We start from the raw sequence: 20,594 nt of genomic DNA, 5'->3' as shown, positions 1-20,594 counted from the left end.
TCTCAAATCATTCAAAAATAAAAAATATAAAAAAAAGTCAAGAAAAACAACAACAACAAAAATCCAGAAAAACTAGAATGTTTGAATTTTTAAACATCTAATAACACTACAAACATATCGCAATTATATTGAAATGACGAATTCCCACTACGTCACCCATCTTCAAATTGCTTCAACCCAAGTTCGTTTAACTTCGAAGCTTTAGTTAATTGAGCTACCTCTATGCTACTAAACTTCCTATTGGTATTAGTATGATATCAACCCTCTTAAGCCTTGTATGTGTATATGTGTGTAGTTTCTGTGTGCTATGTGTATGTATGTTTTTAAATTTTGAAAAAAAACAAAATATTAATTTTTTTAAAGGATATAAAAAATAGAAAAATCAAAATTTAGATAAGTTTTAAAAATTCAAAATCGCAAAAAATCTAAAAATTTCGAGAAATTCTGAATTTTAGAAATTGCAAAAATATCAAAAAATCTTAAAGTTCAAAAATTGGAAAAGAAACTAAAAATTAAAAATTAAAAAAATATCAAAATAAATTAGACAATAAAAAATATTCAAAAAACTACATTATTAGAAATTTTAATAAACTAATTTAAAAATAAATAAAGTCCTAGAAGTCCGAAAATTAGAAAAGATTCTAAAAATTATATAATTTCAAAAACATCTAGAATTTAAAATTCTGAACAAAAAATTATGTGGCATATATAGCAATATGTGTCATATAATTATGTATTTCTATGGCGCATATACCAATACGCGCTACATAATTGTGTATTTCTATAGCGCATGTGGTTTGTGCCACAAAATGGTCAAATTTCTATTCTGTGGAGCATGCACTTTTATATGTACCACAGAAAGCCTTTCTATCTATAGCTAGTTTTCTAGTAGTGTCTTACACGCCAAGAAGAAGCACGAGACCTCTCCGCACAGACTTGTTCACGCACTGCATTGTCTGGAGTTTCCCGTCAAAGGATTCAAAGATATTGCGCGTATTTGGGTAAGCCTCCACGACAAGCTGCAAGGCCTTAGAGGACGGGGCATGCATCAAGCTCCGGGAAGGGTAGAGCTGCCGCCCCCGACGTCAACATCATCTCTGACGACGACGAGGAAATCTAGTGCGTAGGGAGTAGTGAGCAGTGAGAAGTTATTAATTAGATAATGTTTTTTTTCGAAATGGGGGAAATATCGCCCCAGCTTCTGCATCCAAAGGATGCACACATCTGTTTTTATTAGATTATTCACAAAACCTTACAAAAACAATTAATTAGATAATATGTACTGGGTAATTCTTATTAAGCATGTAATGTGTTAAGTTAGCATCTTTTTCAATAGCCTAATATGTAACTATGGCAACCATGTTTGATTGGAGCCCTTCCGGCCAATAACCATATATTATGAAGTATATTTCATTATATATATCTTATCCGTAAATATATGGTGTATATATGATGTGAAAACAAATGGATAATCGATTGTTTTGGCATCACCTTCTTGTTGTCACATCAAAAATGATTCACTCAAGAATATTGTGTGTGATATTGAATATCGCTCACGATTAATACAGAGAATCATGTGTGCAAACACAATCGTCACACACACGATTATTTATAAATAACCCTGTGCGATCTTAAGTGCCGCACACAGATAATTGCTCACTATTAGTACATAGAATCTTGTGTGCGAACAAAAACTTCTCACGTGATTATATGTACGTACCCATGTGTGATTTCAAGTATCGCACATGATTAGGAAACTCTGAACCGTGTGGAATATTGTTGGCCCATTAGTGCCCAACAAACATAACCCAGTTACCCGAAAAAATCACATGGCCAGCGATGTGGATGCAAGAGCATTTGGGGCCCTTCGTCCCTGCAATTCCAATGACTTCACAGGCATCCTTTCCTTCATTGACTCGTAAATCGGTGACGCCGGCCTCCACCATCAGTAGTGCGGAAAACACGCCCATCCCTGGTAAGATTTTTTTCCGTCGACTTTTGTCTACCATCGTCCCTGCAATTAATCAGCTTTTGTTGGTCCATGGTAGTTGTCCCATCTGGCAATACAAGGCACAATGGCGAATAAAAACACGAAATTCGCGTCAGTAGTGTTGCAGATCTGGCAAGTATAACTAGAGGAGGGCATCAGGAATAACATGTGGGTGACGTGTTTGCATAACATGTGGTCGTCAACTGTATTGTTCTTGTAACGTTCTTCGCTCTATACGTATTGCCATTATTATCTTGCCGGTGACGGCCTAGTAATAAATCACTTGTCATTACTAGTCTACCTCTAACAGATAGATTTTATCTCACATTGTCATCATTTAGTAGTATTAGTACTGCTGTTTTGTGTTTCCCTGATCGTAAATTAATTATGGCAGGCAATCGTTACTATAGTTCTTAAGCACTGACGTTTATAGTTTTTATGAACGGTTGTGGTTATGATATTAGAAATTTTATAATAAAAAACATTTATTTTCTATTTAAATAGGTTGGGTATATGTGGCATGGCAGCCGTTCCATACGTATACAAGTCCAAAACTATATGAATAAGTCGTTATTTAAATCATTAGGGATGTAATTGCACGCGGTTGCATCTATTTATGGCTTCATCCTTTTATGATTCATCTATGTTAAGTGCATTGGAATGTTGAGCATGGTATGTATTAGATTATAACAATATTCATGGATGCGGTCTAGACAATAGCACATCGTCTTTTGGTACACGTGCATGTAGGGATAATGGAGAACATTTACTTGGGGCCAAGGGAAAACCCTTGGCATGCATGACAACACCATTTAGGTACTTCCCTTCTCAATTTTATGTTTTGTGACATTTTTTCCATATCAATCTCCAACCTTAAAGCATGTCAATTGTGTGTGTACTTTCATCTATGATTAACATGGTTACCACTGCTGAAAGAGAGAGAAACATTAAGTGAGCCCATAGACCTAGCCTAGGTTCATTGCTAACTAAAATGTAAAACATTTGTCTTGTCCTCTTACACTATGGGGGGTTGGGACATTTGTCGCATCTTCACAAACATCACTATTTTACTTAAAACATGAAATAAACCATCGCCCTTTGAATATTTAAATTGTTTAGTGCATGGATAACTAGAATTGTGACACTCTAGTTTGAAGAATAAATTGATTTACTTTTGTGCTCGTGCGGTTCGATATCCCATAATTCCACATTGAGAGATGATACAACTATCCACTGCTGCAGTTGGGGGTTATCGTTTTTCGACTTCCTTGGCCGCTCCTCTGAACACCAGGTGACCACAATGACTATTAGTTTTTGGAACGTTTCGAAAGCACGCAATGAGAAGTGTAATTCTAATGTCAAGTCAAATCCTTGTCATATTGGAGGTAATTCACTATCCTATGTTGATATGATCAGATAAATATGTCTAAACCGGCTCTGAATCAAAGGTGTAAGACCGGTTCAGCTCTTCGTTGAACTCCACCACGGATGGGTGTGGTCCTAGTCATTTATGATGCTGCTCTCTCGGAGGCTACACGGTGTTTAATCAGAGATCACCTCGGTGAGTTTCTTGTTACCTGTCGCGAGTATTGGAATCGGATCGATGAACCCGAATATGCAGAAGCTTTGGCCCTTAGGCGAGCTGTGAGTTTGGCTCGAGAGGAAGGCTTTCAAAGAGTGATCTTTGCCTCAGATTACTTATCGCTGATTCACAAACTCTCTTCATCGACTTTGGGCAGAGCTTCTGTTGGTATTCTGGTGTCCAAGACTCTGAGATCAAGATTTTGGTGAAGCACTTCTCTTAGGCTTTGTTTTGCCAGGTGAAGCAAGATCTGAATGAGGCGGCGCATATCTTAACTATGTCAAGTTTAAATGTTTTTTTCTAATTGTTTTTTTTTCATTCTGTTCCGGATTGCATTCGAGGAACTATTTGTATTGATGTCGTTTAATCAATAAAGTGCATGTTCTCCCAAAAGGAAAATCCCACAGTACAGGAGTGACGTTGCAAAAAGATCTTCAAGTTAATATCGAAAGTCATCTTATATTCGTGGGTATGTTATTGATTTTTTTTAAAAATGGAGTGTTTAGCTCCGGCCTTTGCATCAATTGATGAAGCCAACCGTTTTATTACAAAAGTTTCATAGTTTAAGAGGTTTACATCTCGTGGGTCGCACAGGGTGCACATAAATATCGGAAAAATATATAATGTAACGCCTAGGCATCTTCTATTATTTAAGAAATCTGTGCGAGCCACTCACATTAAAGATAGCCCAAGCAACTATCTCTAGATAGCTACATCTAGAATCCACATGCGCCCGTTCGCCTCTAGCACAAGATAAAACCACTCGTGGATGTAAAACCTAACGGTATAGATAGCTTTAAAAAGTAAGCAGTCGTGCTCTTGCTAAACCTAATTTCACTGTGGCAATTCTAAACAGTCCCGATCAAAGCACAAATACCTATTCGGGTTTCTTCTTTAGGTGATTTCTCTACCACATAGCCTATTTCAAACATATTTTTAACATTAGCTGGTGGGGGCAAGCGGGGTGGGGGCACATTAGAAGCATATTAAATAGTTTCCAAAATAAGCGGAACGAAGGGACAATCAAAAAGTAAATGGTTGATGCATTTGTGGGCATCATGGAATGCACATTTCTTACAACCATTTCATTTTATTTTAGTGAGGTTGTCTTTAGTGGGGATCATCTTTTTTATAAATAAACCACATAAAGATCTTAATATTTAGTGGTACAATAATTTTTCAAATATATTTATGAAAAAAATACCGTATTCCCATCCATTAAATCTGCATACATAGACTTAACAAAGAAATTGCCAGGGGTACTTAATTTCGAAAAAAAAAATCCGGATTCTCTGCCAGGTTAACCGAGATGAGGCGGCGTAGTAAATGAAACCAAGCCTCCCACTTACTAGCAGATAATGTACTTCGAAATTTGATATTTAGAGGAGCCCTCTTTAACACACTAGCCACCAAAACCTTTCTTCAACAGACAATATCATAGAGAGACGAATATTGTTGTGCTATTGGTTGCTCATATAACCATAAATATTCCCAAATACTCATTTTCTGCCCATTACCTATCTTAAAAGATCCCCTAGACAAAAAATATATATAATTCACTCCCATGAGCCCTTTTCAAAAAGGTGAGTCAGTGTGTTTAGCTGTCACTTATGAAAGTGTTTTATTCTAGGGGTATTTTATTGTGCAACAATTCCTTCTGCACCCCCTTCTCATTTAAGAGCTTAAACAGACATTTGCTCAACGAGCATCTATTTTTGATATCTATACTTTCCACCCTGGACCTCCTAGATCTTTAGATTGGCAAATTATATCCATTTCTTACGCTTTAGCTGGTCATCTTTCCAAAAAAAAACTGATCTTTAATAGTCTAATATTTGTATGTACCTCTTGTTAAACAACGTGTTGAACACGTTGTATAGGACTTAGAGTCCGTGTTGAATACCTCATGTAATCCTCCTATATATACATATGAAATAAACCAAACTCGGTTATCCGAGTAGACCTACCTGATCTTACATGGTATCAGGCCGGCCTCTTTTGCCGACACGCTGATCGCCAACCCTAGCTTCCCTCGACGCCATCTCATCGCCGTCGTCTTCGGTCGCGGCCATGGCGTCCTCCTCAAGCACGGCGCCGACCACCCTCGGGAACCCGCCCTCCGACAAGCTCACCCGCGCCAATTTCCCGGGCTGGCGCGCCCAGGTCCCTCCGGCTATCCGCGGCGCTCGCCTCCTTGGCTATCTCACGGGTACTGCTACCCCCCCCCCCCCCGGAGGAGATCGAGGTCACGACGGACAAGGACTCCGCCGACAAAGCTCCCAAGATGGAGCCAAACCCTGCGTACGACACCTGGATCGCCCAGGATCAGATCGTCCTCAGCTACCACCTCCAGTCGCTCTCCCACGAGGTTCTACCCCACGTGCACCGGATCAAGCATGCCGCCGGCATCTGGAAGGCTCTTGAAGAGATGTTCGCCTCGTAGAGTGAAGCCAAGATCACGAATCTGCGGACTTCCCTGGCGAACACAAAGAAACTAAATATGACCACCTCGACATACCTGACCAAGATGCAGGGCTTCGTCGATGAACTGGCTATGGCCGGATGCCCTGTCTCGACCAGGGAACATGTTTCCTTCGTCCTTGCGGGCCTTGGTGGCTCTTACAACTCCTTGGTGGCCGCCCTCGGTGTCCTTGATGTCTACGTTCCCCCTCCTTTCCTGTAGACAGTGTTGGGCCTCCAAGAGCAGAGGTTTGTAGAACAGCAGCAAGTTTTCCCTTAAGTGGATACCCAAGGTTTATCGAACTCAGGGAGGAAGAGGTCAAAGATATCCCTCTCATGCAACCCTGCAACCACAAAGCAAGAAGTCTCTTGTGTCCCCAACACACCTAATAGGTGCACTAGTTCGGCGAAGAGATAGTGAAATACAGGTGGTATGAATATATATGAGCAGTAGCAACGGTGCCAGAAAATAGCTTGCTGGCGTGTAGTTGATGGTGGTAGTATTGCAGCAGTAGTAACGCAAGTAAAAACGATAAACAAGCAGTAGTAACGCAGCAGTATTTAGGAACAAGGCCTAGGGATTACACTTTCACTAGTGGACACTCTCAACATTGATCACATAACAGAATAGATAAATGCATACTCTACACTTTTGTTGGATGATGAACACATTGCGTAGGATTACACGAACCCTCAATGCCGGAGTTAACAAGCTCCACAATAATGCTCATATTTAAGTAACCTTATAGTGTAAGATAGATCAACAGACTAAACCAAGTACTAACATAGCATGCACACTGTCACCTTCATGCATATGTAGGAGGAATAGATCACATCAATATTATCATAGCAATAGTTAACTTCGCAATCTACAAGAGATCATGATCATAGCATAAACCAAGTACTAACACGGTGCACACACTGTCACCTTTACACACGTGCAGGAGGAATAGAACTACTTTAATAACTTTGCTAGAGTAGCACATAGATAAATTGTGATACAAACTCATATGAATCTCAATCATGTAAAGCAGCTCATGAGATTATTGTATTGAGGTACATGGGAGAGAGATGAACCACATAGCTACAGCGGAGCCCTCAGCCTCGGAGGTGGATTACTCCCTCCTCATCATGGAAGCAGCGATGGCGGTGAAGATGGCGGTGAAGACGGCGGTGGAGATGGCTCCGGGGGCAATTCCCCGTCCGGCAGGGTGCCGGAACAGAGTTCTGTCCCCCGAATTGGAGTTTCGCGACGGTGGCGGCGCCCCTGGAGTCTTTCTGGAGTTTCGTCAATTGGTACTGCGTTTTTAGGTCGAAAGGGCTTTTATAGGCGAAGAGGCGGCGCAGGGGGGCACCTGGGGGCGCCACACCCTAGGCCGGCGCGGCCTAGGCCTGGCCCGCGCCGCCATGTGGTGTGGTGGCCCCCTGGCCCCTCTCCGACTCTTCTTCGGTGTTCTGGACGCTTCCGGGAAAAATAGGAGGTTTGGCGTTGATTTCGTCCAATTCCGAGAATATTGCCCGAACAGCCTTTCTGGAACCAAAAACAGCAGAAAACAGGAACTGGCACTGTGGCATCTTGTTAATAGGTTAGTTCCGGAAAATGCATGAAAATGATATAAAGTGTGAACAAAACATGTTGGTATTGTCATAAAACAAGCATGGAACATCGGAAATTATAGATACGTTGGAGACGTATCAGTCCTCACTACGCCGATCTCGCTGGCTCACCTCTACTCTCAGATTGATGCTTACGACCAGCGCCAAGATATGCTACGCGGGTCCTCTGATGCGGATTTCGAGACTTCTGCCAATGCCGCGCAGCGCCAACGTCGCCGTCGCCCAAATCAAGGCCAAGATCATGGTGAGCGCGGTGAGCGCGGTGACCACCGTGACGCTCGGCGCTTTGATCGTCGTGATGATCGTTCTCCCTCCTATGGCCGTGGTGGTGGTCGCGCACCGCCTGGTGGTGGCCGGGGTCGTGGCCGTGGGCGCCGTCGCACGACTCCGTGGGTGGATGTCACTTGCCAAATCTGCAACCGCGAGGGACACAAGGCCAAGGACTGCTGGTACCGTTGGCAAGATGAAGATGATGGCTCCGATGATGACAAGGAAGCCCACATTGCCTCCTATGGATTCGATACAAATTGGTACTCTGATACTGGCGCCACCAACCATATCACAAGTGAGCTGAACAATCTGACGGCTCGTGATCAATACAAGGGACACGACAGGGTAAACACCGCCAGTGGGCAAGGTATGCAAATTTCACATGTTGGTCATTCAATAGTACGCACTCCCAATCAGAGTTTTCGCCTTTGTGATATCCTACATGTTCCTAATGCCTCCAAAAATCCCCTCTCTGTTCATCGTTTTACATATGATAATAAGGTCTTCATAGAGTTTCACCCCTTATTTTTCTTGATTAAGGATCAGGTTACAAGGGAAATTCTTCATAAAGGGAGGTGTGTTGGAGGTCTTTATCCCTTCATCTCGTCATTGCTATCACCATCGTCATCCAAGCATGTGTTCCTTGCCTCCAAGCCGTCCAACAATAAATGGCATAGTCGCCTAGGTCATCCCTCCTTTACTACTGTTAGGTTCATTATTAGAAAGAATAAGCTCCCTTTTGTTAGGGATTCTCACATTGAGTCGATTTGTGACTCATGTCAGTCATCAGTTACCTTATCCAGTGTCCACTAGTGTGTCTTGTGCACCCCTACAATTAGTCTTTTCTGATGTATGAGGTCCTGCTCCCACCTCTGTTGGTCGTCATGAATATTATATCAGTTTTATTGATGATTATAGCAAGTTCACTTGGATCTATTTACTTAAACGCAAATCTGATGCCTTTGCTGCTTTTGTCAACTTTCAGAAACTAGTTGAAAGGAAACTTGATCGAAAAATCCTAACAGTTCAGTCTGACTGGGGGCGTGAATATGAAAAATTAAACTCTCTTTTTCAGTCACAAGGGATCTCTCATCATGTCTCTTGCCCTCATGCACACCAGCAAAATGGTTCTGCTGAAAGAAAACATAAACACATTGTTGAAGTAGGGCTTGCTCTTCTTGCTAATGCTCGCATGCCTCTCAAGTTCTGGGATGAGGCTTTCCTAACTGCTACATATCTCATCAACATGCTTCCCTGGTAAAACTATCAATAATGAAACACCTGTTCATCGTCTGCTAGGCACTAAACCTAACTATAAATCTTTACGTGTGTTTGGCTGTGCATGTTGGCCAAATCTGCGTCCTTACAACAAGCGCAAACTTGCTTTCTGTTCCACTCAATGTGTCTTCTTGGGATATAGTCCCAAACATAAGGGTGTTAAGTGCCTAGAAGTCTCATCTGGACGTGTGTATATGTCTCGTGATGTTGTCTTTGATGAGGTTGTTTTCCCGTTTCAAAATCTTCATCCTAATGCTGGTGCTCGCCTTCGACAAGAAATATTGCTCCTTGATTCATCTCTTCTAAATTCTGATTTCGGGGATGCTACTTTTGATGATTCACATGTGACTAATTTTCCTACTACTAATGGTCTCCCTAGTGCTCCTCTTGTTGTGCAGGCTTCACCACGGATAGATGCTGAAAATTTGGTGCCAAACAGTGCCACCAATCACCCGCCAGCCTCTCCTGAAATTTTGTCACAAAACGCCAACAGCAGCGATCCCGAGGAAGATTTCCTGACGCAATCTGCGTCGGATCACGCGCCTGACTCGCCGCAGCACCTGGTCCGGTCTCCCACGCCTGGCCAATCAGCGCCGCGATTCTCTCCCTCGGCCTCCGTGCGATCTCCCGCTCCCGCCTCGTCTGTCGGCCAGGGCGCCGGATCTTCTGCGCCCGGACGCGCGCGCGGGCGTCTCCTCCACGCCTTCAGACACACAGGGGGCCACAGGATCCTCTACGGCCAGTGGCGGGACCAGCGTCGAGACCAGCCCGGCTGTTTCATCTGCTCCGACAGCCCCTTCCACATCAGACGGATCGTTTGCGCCGGAATCTCCTGTGCGCCAATCTGCAGCACGTTGACCTGTTACACGTGCGTCTCGTGGCATCAAACGACCCAAAGAGTATCGCGACGGTACAGTTCGATGGGGTATGTCCGCTGTTACTGATGAGCCGACCACCGTGCAGCAAGCCTTGAGTGATCCCAAATGGCATACGGCCATGGATGAAGAATACTCGGCTTTGATGAAGAATCATACATGGCACTTGGTTCCATCTCATACTGCCAAGAATGTGGTTGACTGCCGATGGATATTCAAAGTAAAGCGTAAGGCTGATGGCTCTATTGACAGATACAAAGCAAGACTGGTTGCCAAAGGTTTCAAACAGCGCTATGGTACTGATTATGAGGACACTTTCAGCCCAGTCGTCAAAATAGCAACTGTCAGACTTGTTCTAGCAATATCAGTATCTAAGGGTTGGACTTTGCGACAGCTTGATGTCAAGAATGCGTTTCTTCATGGTGTTCTGGAAGAGGAAGTATACATGCGACAGCCACCTGGTTATGAAGACAGGGGAAAACAAACTATGTCTACAAACTTGACAAAGCAATGTATGGGCTGAAACAAGCTCCACATGCTTGGTACTCCAGGTTGAGTTCAAAGTTGGTATCACTTGGTTTTCAGTCATCTAAGTCTGACACTTCCTTGTTCATATACCGCAAGTCTGGAGTCACTATTTTCATGCTTATCTATGTTGATGATATCATTGTGGCCAGTTCCTCTCAGCAAGCAACAGATGCTCTTCTTCGAGATTTAAGCAACGATTTTGCGTTGAAGGATCTAGGTGATCTTCATTACTTCTTGGGCATGGAAGTGCACAAAGTTAATGATGGTATAGTCTTAAATCAAGCCAAGTATGCTCAGGATATTTTAGCCCAGGTGGGTATGAAGGATTGCACTGGTTGTCCTACACCCTTATCTTCATCAGACAAAATAACTGCACATGAAGGTAGCTTGCTTGGTCCTGAAGACATTACAAGTTACAGGAGTATGGTAGGTGCTCTGCAGTACTTAACTCTTACAAGACCAGATATTTCTTATGCAGTAAATAAAGTCTGTCAGTATCTTTATGCACCTACTACTGTTCATTGGACAGCTGCGAAGAGAATTCTGAGATATGTTAAAAGTACCCTGCGTATTGGGTTTACCTTTATGAGGTCTTCCTCCACACTTGTTAGTGCTTTCTCTGATGCTGACTGGGCCGGTTGTGTGATGACCGCCGTTCCACTGGAGGTTTTGCAGTTTTCTATGGCCCTAACCTGATTTCTTGGAGTGCAGAGAAACAGGTTACTGTCTCCAGGTCAAGTACAGAAGCTGAGTACAAGTCAGTGGCTAATGCGACTGCAGAAATGATATGGGTTCAATCTCTTCTCAAGGAATTGGGTGTGAAGCTTCGACAAACACCAGTTTTGTGGTGTGACAATCTAGGTGCTACATATTTGTCAGCAAATCCAGTGTTTCACGCCAGAGCCAAGCATATTGAGATAGATTTTCACTTTGTTCGAGAACGAGTGTTGAAGAAGGAACTAGAAGTCAGATTTGTTCCTTCTAAAGATCAGGTTGCATATGGCTTTACAAAGCCACTCCCTGTTAGGAACTTTTTAGAGTTTAGACATAATCTCAACTTAGTGAGTTGTGATTAAGGGAGGGTGTTAAACAACGTGTTGAACACGTTGTATAGGACTTAGAGTCCGTGTTGAATACCTCATGTAATCCTCCTATATATACATATGAAATAAACCAAACTCGGTTATCCGAGTAGACCTAAATCTACCTGATCTTACACCTCTTTGCGTATTACTAGAAGAATAGCAATGAACATCGGTGGGCTGATTAGAACGGAATTTATAAACATGAGTCTATCTTCATATGAGAGTAACTCGCTTTGCCAACAACCCAACTTTCGTTCAAAGTGGTTCACAACCGGATTTCATTCTTTGTTTAAAAGCCTTCGTTAGTGGATATCTTTACTACTCCCTCCGGTCCAGAAAAAATGTCTGACATGATAATTTGCAAAAAGATTCTCAAGTTTTCTTGTCTCTTAACCCGCACTCCACTTTTTATTAGGCAGACCACGTGCAGTTAATTAGCTCTGTGGCTTTGCCGGGAATGGATTGGCCCAAGCGAGACAACTCGCGTCGCGTGTGACGCGAACGTACTGTATACGTACTGTGTGCTTCTTTTCCTGATTTTAGAAGGACTTAAATGCAAAACGTGTTTGTAATAGGCTCCTGACACTTTTTTAGGATCGGAGGGAGTATTAGTTTCCAATCCGTGGTGTCCGTACGTAATTAAACCGGTGGTACGTCAAGAAAATCGTGATACGTAAAAAAAAACCGGAGCCTCTGCTTGGTCCCCAAAAAACCTGTATCCGAGCGTCCCAATCTGAACTCATACGTCGTCAACGCCTACCACTTCCAGAGTCGTGCTCCTCTGACGCGAGCTCAACGAGCTCCACACTGGCCGCTCCTCAACAGTCTCACTGGCAGCCGCGGCTGCCCCTCCATCTCAGTCAGTCGGAGAAGCAGCTGCCAGTGGGCGGCGGAGCGTAAGGAGCACAAGCAATTGGCCGCGGCGGCGTATACCACGCTCCACACCACTTTATCTTGCACCACGCGCGCCTCCGCTGCTTGCTCGCCAAGAACAAGCGCTGGATTCGCTGGAGGCAGGAGCAGGGGATGAGCTCAGCGACGTCCACGAAGTGGAGTTCTGAGCGTTGGATGGGAGCCTGGGAGTGATGGGCTGCATAGCTCTATATTTTGAATAATTCAGAAACAACATATGAACTTGCTTGTCAATTGCTCGTTGCCATCGGTTTCAGGATAGATGCAGCGCCAATGTTCTTGTTTTTCAGTATTGCCGAAATCATTTTCCGTTCGGATCATACATATACACTATGGGAGAATAAGCTATGAGATTGACTAACAGATATTGTTTGACAACCTCCCAAAAAAAGATATTGTTTGACAAACTTTGGTTCATATAGATTAGTAATTAAATTGTTTTACAAGAACAGAACATGCAAGCATGAAGCAAGAGGAGACATGTTTATTTTGTGATGTCATTGCTATTGTAGTTTCCCAGAAACATCTTTGAGTTTAAGTTATTATTCTTATTGTGCTTAATAATAAATATTAAATCTTACACATCAATGTCTCCGTCGCAGGGCCATGGGGGCGATTGTTCTAGCCGAGGAGAAGGGTGTGGATGTGAACATGGAGACAGCCATGTGGTCCATTGGGTTCTAGGTTTGATGCCCTAATGGTGTTGCAAGACCATTTTGAATCAAAATAGATTAGAGTTCTTCCATGGTAATTTATTTGAGCTGTGTTACGGTGATTGGGTAGTACTACTAAGTGCTAGGCCGGCACCTCCAAACGTAGACAACGATGGAATCCAGCCAGGTAACCCGCGACGCCCTCTCCCATCGTCAGGACTGGCTTGAGAGGATGGACTGCGTCGGAGCCGATCAAAAAGGCGCCCACCCGTGGACGACGTTCTCCCTCATGGATGGAGGCATGTAGCTTGAGAGGACACCCCGCCAGGCCCTCACCCATTCCCGGGTCTAGAGAGGATGGACTTTGTCTGCGCATCAGCAGCGGCTGGAAAGCGGATATCTTGTAGGGGCAATGGGATGACGGTGGTGAGAACGCTCGAGCGGACGGCGAGGCCGAGGTGGGAGGCCGTCGAAGAACGCGTGGCGGTGGGAGGGGGCAAGAGGGCGCGGGCATCGAGGGCGGCGACGCGCGGAGGCGACAGGGCAACGACTGCCTCCACGGTGCGACTGTCGGTTCTGAACTTCTGATACAGAGTGAAGTCAAGGAGAGACAGACGAGGGACGCGAAATTACCGAACTACCCCTCCAGTAAATAAAAATAAATAAGTATTTCCAGTACTTTCCAATACTTTCCACCACTTATTTTCCAGTGCTACTCAATACTACTATTTTTTCCACCGTTGGATTTACTAGCTTGGACGGCTCCTAAAATCCCCAATCATGGTAAATCCGTTGTATCAGAAGTTCAGAACCGACAGTCGCACCGTGGAGGCAGTCGTTGCCCTGTCGCCTCCGCGCGTCGCCGCCCTCGATGCCCGCGCCCTCTTGCCCCCTCCCACCGCCACGCGTTCTTCGACGGCCTCCCACCTCAGCCTCGCCGTCCGTTCGAGCGTTCTCACCACCGTCATCCCATTGCCCCTACAAGATATCCGCTTTCCAGCCGCTGCTGATGCGCAGCCAAAGTCCATCCTCTCTAGACCCGGGAATGGGTGAGGGCCTGGCGGGGTGTCCTCTCAAGCTACATGCCTCCATCCATGAGGGAGAACGTCGTCCACGGGTGGGCGCCTTTTTGATCGGCTCCGACGCAGTCCATCCTCTCAAGCCAGTCCTGACGATGGGAGAGGGCGTCGCGGGTTACCTGGCTGGATTCCATCGTTGTCTACGTTTGGAGGTGCCGGCCAGCAGCGTGAAGCGCGCGGTGGATGGACTGAAGGTCAAGAGTGAGCCAAAGTATGATGCAGAGGGCTATCTGCTATCAGCGCTGCTGTCGCCGAAGGACAGGTCCAATAGTGCTTATCGTGTGTGATGGAATGAAACAATTGGTGGCAACTTGGCATGTCTATCTCCACTGATGTCGCCTGCGTTTTCTTATTCTTATGTTTTAAGAATGAAGAATTGCACCGATTGGCTAATGAACCACACAATTCCAGTGATTGGCTGAATATTCAGTCGAGATCCAAAGGTTCTTGGAGCCGAAAGAAATTAAACAGTGGAGCTAATTGACGGATCAGATTAAAAGAGTTCATTTTGTAGGAAGATCAAGTAGCCTTAGAGCATCTCCACTCGTCCCCCATATAGGCTCCGGCGCAGCCTGGCCATATGGGGGATCCGACGGGCTAACCAAAATTTGGGGGCCGGTCGACCCTAGTCGTGATCCCCATACAAAGTATGCATATTTTAAATAAAATTATTTTGATTCTATTACATAAATGAAAGACTAGTCATACTCATATCTAGGCCTATAGTACATGTACTCGTAGTCGCCGCCGTTGGAGGAGCCGTGGTCGTCGCTTGCCGGGCGTGACTCGAACCTACGAGGCGGCGGTGGTGGTAGCATCCGCAGAGGCTGTGATGTCGCACGCTGCGGGGACAGATGGCCGCAGCGACTACAACGTAGGCCGTCGCCGCCATGGTGTGCACGGTAGGCCTGTTCCTCCTTCACCCACTAGGACCGGCCAGCTTCCACCAATGACGGTAGTGGCGGTTTCAGAGAGGCGCGGATGGCCACGCGTTGGCCCGGGAAATCCTTTGGGCCGCTGGGGCACCTAAAGTCGTTGGCGACCATGGTGTACTCCGGCGGCGCCTTCCACTCCGGTCCCTCCTCTGGCTCCTCCAGCTACGGGGGGGGGGGGGGGGTATGATACTTATGAAGGGGCTTCTTCACAAATATCACATCCCTCAGAGTGGTCTAACCGAAATATTGCAGTTCTTAAACATCTCACATGTTAACCCACCTCCAACAATTAAGTGTGGTTTACCATATGAACAGCAAAGGCATTGGTACCCTACAGGCATCATGGGGAAATCACTGTTCCAACATAGTTTCAAGGATACATGTAGCTGGTGTATATGTGCAATTAATCTCTAACAGTAATATCATTAGGAATTTCAAACAACATGATTATATCATCACCCTGTTGATAACAGCCGAGGTAAAAGAACCCGTACTCTATCGGATTGAATGCGACATTCTTGCAAAAGGAAAAATTCAGCATAATATTACAAGCACGTCAGTATAGCTAGGCTATTAAATTAGCTCTTTCTTTGTTCTTGCAGAACATAAAATGTGTATTACAAGTCAGCTTTCATCTAATAGCTTTGCAATCTACTTTATGTATTATCGAAACGGACGGGTGTGTTCATCGACAAAATCTTTCACAAACTATAGGCCCATTTTTTTGAGTCTTCCAACAACAAATTTGGCTCGACATCCAACACGAGTGAGATTCTGTGGCTTCGTGTTCCTATCTTCTCTCTTCATGTGCTTCTCTTCTCGAGTACAGACCAGTTTCCTCTGAATTATCTCCTGCTTGGTTTCATTCCACTCAACATAGCTTTTCTACAGACTAAAATCTTTCTCAAGAGCATAACTGTTATAGAACTCGAATCCATCAACCTCGCATAAAAAATATCATGTCAAATAAAAATTAGAATTATTTTTGTGTCAAATAAACTGTCAAATGCGGCCCAAGTTTACTAACCACAAAGCAGCCACGCATACTTGGACCATATATTGTTATTTATCATTAGAGATTCATCTATAGCAGTATAAACAAAATCAAGTGTAGACCAGTAATGAGGGAGCATTATAAAACTTATAAATCTGGAAGTAACAAAGGACATCTTAATATGATGTATGCAAGATCAAGAGTCACCATAAGATCAAAGATTTAAGCTACACAAAATCAAGCTGGGTGGCGAGAGCAGCTCAAGCAAATAAGCTAGCACACTGACTTCGAAATAAATAACCACACTGTAACAAACAAGCTAGATAAATAACATTAGTGGCATGCTTAATGGCATTTGGGCAGAGTTCTTCAGTGTAAGCTTATTAACTAAAGAAATATACTGCAGTAATGAACATCACTAAAGTTGAAATTGAAACAATTGCACTTCAGAAACAAAGCATCAGTCCAGTGCATATGCTAGCCATAAATGATGGGTCTCTTGGTCTAATTCAGGTAAGGTAACAAGTGAAGTTAGCTGAAGATTTTAGTAGTAGCATGAATCAAGGCACAAATCGTGGTATTAGTTGTTCTTTGTATATTTTGGGTGCAGACTGTCTGCCAGCATCAGAAAGCTGAAACTGTTGCCAGGCTCCAATAAGAGTATAAAGGAAAAATTGCTTTCGTATTGCCGTGTGAGACAGTCTGCACCGTAATGTGTTTAGCAGTGCATACAAGACAATTCCTAGAAAAATAGCATGAGGATTTGTGGAGAATCTTATGCTGAAATCACATCTTGATAAATAAACTACTCAGAAGAGCTGTGTGATTCGGTGGTCTTTATGATCTAGAAGTGTAGAAGTGAAGGAGTCTAGTGTATGCTCATATACAGACTCCAGCACACGATACTCAACATATGGATAATTTTTGTTCGAAAGAGTAATCAGAACGGTGATCTTTTTTTTTTTTTTGCGAAAATTAGAATCAAGGACATTAATCATACCGGAAGTTAAGTAATCAGAATGGCGGCCGAGGCGGATGCGGTGCAGAAATGTGCGTCCGGCAATCCGCGGTGGCTGCACTCCGATCTTTCGACACCGACGACGCCAACACCGTCACCGTAGTCCGTAGAGCCGCCCCGACAGCACCTACACCTACTCCCACACCGACGAACCGCCGCCGTCGGCGTGAAAGGGGCTCATCACACGGGAAAGGAGATCTGTAGTGAAGAAGGAACTGAGGATCAGCAAGCTCTGGTGTCGTCGCCGCAGCGGCGGGGGTCACGTCTCAAGGCAGGATCACAGGAGGCAGAGGATTGGGGGAGTGGGGGATTCAGATCGGGAGGAGCTCACGACGCGGTCATGCGGTTGCCTACAAATTTACAATAATAACCCTAATACATTAATTTAAAATGCAAAGTTAACTGGCCTGATCGCACGGTCAGAATTAATCAGAGCGGTAGTACTTGGTAGCACTTAGTAGTACTACCCAATCACCGTAACACAGCTCTTTATTTATAGTTTTGTAGTTGAATTACATTTTATTCAAAAAATGGAACCTTATTTTATTTTTTGAAATACATGTCGCTATTGCTATGTATGCTCTTGAACTCTGTTTACATGTGGGGCAAGAAAAAATTTGAGGAAGCCTTATGCACCTCGGTGATGCATATTTTTCTCAACTCGATGTAACGCACAAGCATGTTTGTTATATCTTGTAAACCAATATTATTGGTTGTTTTCGCAGCAACGCGCGGGCATGCTGCTAGTATAGGGATATCCAAGAATCAAAAGGGAAAAGGACCACCTTAGCAAACAAAGATTATCCAAGAATCAAAAGGAAAAAAAAAACCACCTAGCAATCATAGATTTTCTTATACTGTTTTTCTTATTCCATAACCTTTCCAAAACATAAAACTTTATTCTTGTAAAAGTCCAAAGTAGAGTACATCAAGCCAGTCTAAAAATGTGCTGGTCCATCTCACAGTTGTACACGGCCACTGTGAATCTTATTAGTAACCCATTTTGAAGAGGCATGCATGCAGTGGTGCTTGATCCGTTGGATGGATCAGCAGCGATTGGGGACGAGCCCAAGCTTGCCTCCCAGCACGTCGTAGACCACCTCCGTCTCTGACTGCACCAGTGACCCGATAACCGCAGCAGCCGGTACATAAGCCGGCGCCGGAGCGAAAGCGAGGCACGCCACGGAGAAGATGTTGCGGCGGTCCTTGAAGTACATCATCTGCTCGATGCCGAGCTCCAGGCTCGCCCCGCCCTCGAACCTGAGCGTGATGATCGGCACCTCGATGGCGTTGAGGTGCGTGAAGTCGTAGCAGGTGTCGAGCTCGCCGGACGACGGCGCCACCACATACTCCTTCATCCACCACCTGAAGTTGCTGCGAAGAACTGCGTACACGTCCGGCTTGAGGTAGGTGAAGGTGGTGTGCACCTCGACCAGCGCGTCGGCGGCGATCGAGGCAGGGGCAACTGGTAGGTCGATGCCACCGATGCTTACGCCGACGAGCTTGACGAAGTACAGGTTCGGACGGCCAGCGTTTCTCTGTAGTTTGGCGTAGGTCACGCCGCGGCCGGCGCGCTCGGGACGGGTGGCGCCGAAGGTGAGGAAACCCTGGGTGGCAGGGTCCCACGGCAGGCAGTAGGAGAAGGCGACCGTCTCCGGTGACAGAACGACGCGTGATGCCAAAGAGTGGCTCTCCCGGCTGAGGTCAATCACCCCGGACGAGCTGTCGGTCGTTCTGGCGCCCATCTCGAGGCAGGCGACCCTGATGTCGTTCACCGGAATCGATGGCGCCACCGTGAGCGTGTCCGTCACGAAGGTGGCGTTCACCAAGACGGTGCCCTTCCTTGTCACGGCGATCGTGCAGGTTGGTCCGGAGCATGCTCTCAATGGGCAGTCGTGCGAGCCGCATGGGATCTGTGCGAGGGAAGACGATCTGGACGGGTCGAAGGCCTTTCCGCATGGGGCTCCGGCGGCGCACGGCTTGCACTGGAGAAGCGTGGCTCCTGCAGTGGCTGTGTCGAACCCCACCGTGAGTTTCTGCACGGGAGTGCCGTAGCCGACGGTGACATGGTACTCGGATCCACCCGGCAATGCCACGAGGGGAGTGCCGGTCGAGGGGATCGTCAGATCAGACTGCTTAGACGAAGAACCTGAGAGAGCACGTAGACGGAGCGCGTCCCTGTTGAAGGTGTCGCTGACCGTGGGCATGCTTTGGTCCGCATCGGCGCCTGAGCACGGGCTCAGTCGGTGCGTTACAGATAGCGCGCCATCTCCTGAAAAACGTAGACGATTTATCAACATATTTATTTATGTAAAGGAACTCATACAGCAAGCACATTCTCATATCAAGTTAGTTACTCCCTCCGTTCCTTGTCGCAGTTTTAGTTTAAATTTAAACTACAATCAAAACAAAAATTATGGAAATGAGAGAGTAAATATGCATGCATGATCGAGATGGGATTCAAACTTAATTTTTGTTAAGCTTCATGCACTAGCCACTTGAACCAAAAGTCCGAACTGATGAAAAGGGCTAGGCAATCCACATATACATTTCACAACATCCCCACTCGCGTGTGACGGGGGAAGAGAAAGTCAACACGTGAAAGAAGAAGAGCACACCGAAACAGGGCATCAACGGTGGCTAAAGAGGAGGGCAACAACAATTTTTAGGCTTAATTGCGAAAACCATGTGAAAGCCAGGATTTAAACTCGAGACCTGGGGCTCTGATACCATGTTAAGCTTCATGCACTAGCCACTTGAACCAAAAATCCGAACTGATGGAAAGGGCTAGGCAATCCACATATACATTTCACAACAATTCTGACAGACATATGCAAAGATTGATGCAAGGATATTTCACCAGATTCTACGGGAGAGCATGTCGATGGAGACCTTGAGCCATCCTGTTGAGATGAACTAAGAACCACGTGCCTACTTCCACCATGGGTGTAGTAGCTAGTAGTTTTGTAAGAGCTGCCAAGTTGAGGAGCAACAAGAAGCAGGCACAAAACCAGACAGCTATGAATGGCAGAGTGAGGAGCCATTTGCTAGTGTATGCAGCAAATTAATGGGTCTGGTTGCATGGTACCTGGAAAAGGCTTGCCGTATATATATAGCTATGCATGATGCATCGCTGACTCGGCCGTCGGCAGCATTGTTCTTGTCAGGGGCCCTGGTTCTTGTGGTGTTCTTCCATGACAACTGATTGGAGGAATTACAATATAAAATGGTTATTCTCAGCCTCGGGCACATGGTTTCTCTTGTTTATATGCTTCCACGATATGCTTGATGAGCAACTCAAACCAACAAACAATATAT

At 45.1% G+C, this 20,594-nt stretch overlaps 1 protein-coding gene and 1 long non-coding RNA gene across 2 annotated transcripts; both read right to left on the bottom strand.

Annotated features, from left to right (window-relative positions):
• Positions 1 to 15,826: 15,826 nt before the first annotated feature.
• Positions 15,827 to 17,615, bottom strand: LOC127314068 (uncharacterized). Its single transcript, XR_007859334.2, has 2 exons — positions 17,259 to 17,615; positions 15,827 to 16,206 (listed from the first exon to the last, which is right to left on the bottom strand). It is a non-coding gene; the product is annotated as an uncharacterized lncRNA (long non-coding RNA).
• A 608-nt stretch (positions 17,616 to 18,223) lies between these two features.
• LOC127312196 (aspartyl protease family protein At5g10770-like) lies at positions 18,224 to 20,323 on the bottom strand. Its single transcript, XM_071823622.1, has 2 exons — positions 20,194 to 20,323; positions 18,224 to 19,548 (listed from the first exon to the last, which is right to left on the bottom strand). Exons 1-2 carry the CDS (start codon positions 20,318 to 20,320, stop codon positions 18,323 to 18,325), a joined length of 1,353 nt encoding a protein of 450 aa, XP_071679723.1. The 5' UTR covers positions 20,321 to 20,323; the 3' UTR covers positions 18,224 to 18,322.
• Between the last annotated feature and the right edge of the window lie 271 nt (positions 20,324 to 20,594).

Source organism: Lolium perenne, chromosome 7, assembly GCF_019359855.2.
Source record: "Lolium perenne isolate Kyuss_39 chromosome 7, Kyuss_2.0, whole genome shotgun sequence".
NCBI classification, from domain to species: domain Eukaryota; kingdom Viridiplantae; phylum Streptophyta; class Magnoliopsida; order Poales; family Poaceae; genus Lolium; species Lolium perenne.
This window is presented reverse-complemented; position numbering and strand designations above follow the sequence as displayed.

Excerpts from the sequence above, each read along its gene's own strand:
- LOC127312196 (XM_071823622.1), bottom strand. The coding sequence starts at position 20,320 with ATGGCTCCTCACTCTGCCATTCATAGCTGTCTGGTTTTGTGCCTGCTT. Across the intron at positions 19,549-20,193 it reads AAGTAGGCACGTGGTTCTTA|GAGATGGCGCGCTATCTGTA; the intron begins GTTCATCTCAAC and ends TACGTTTTTCAG.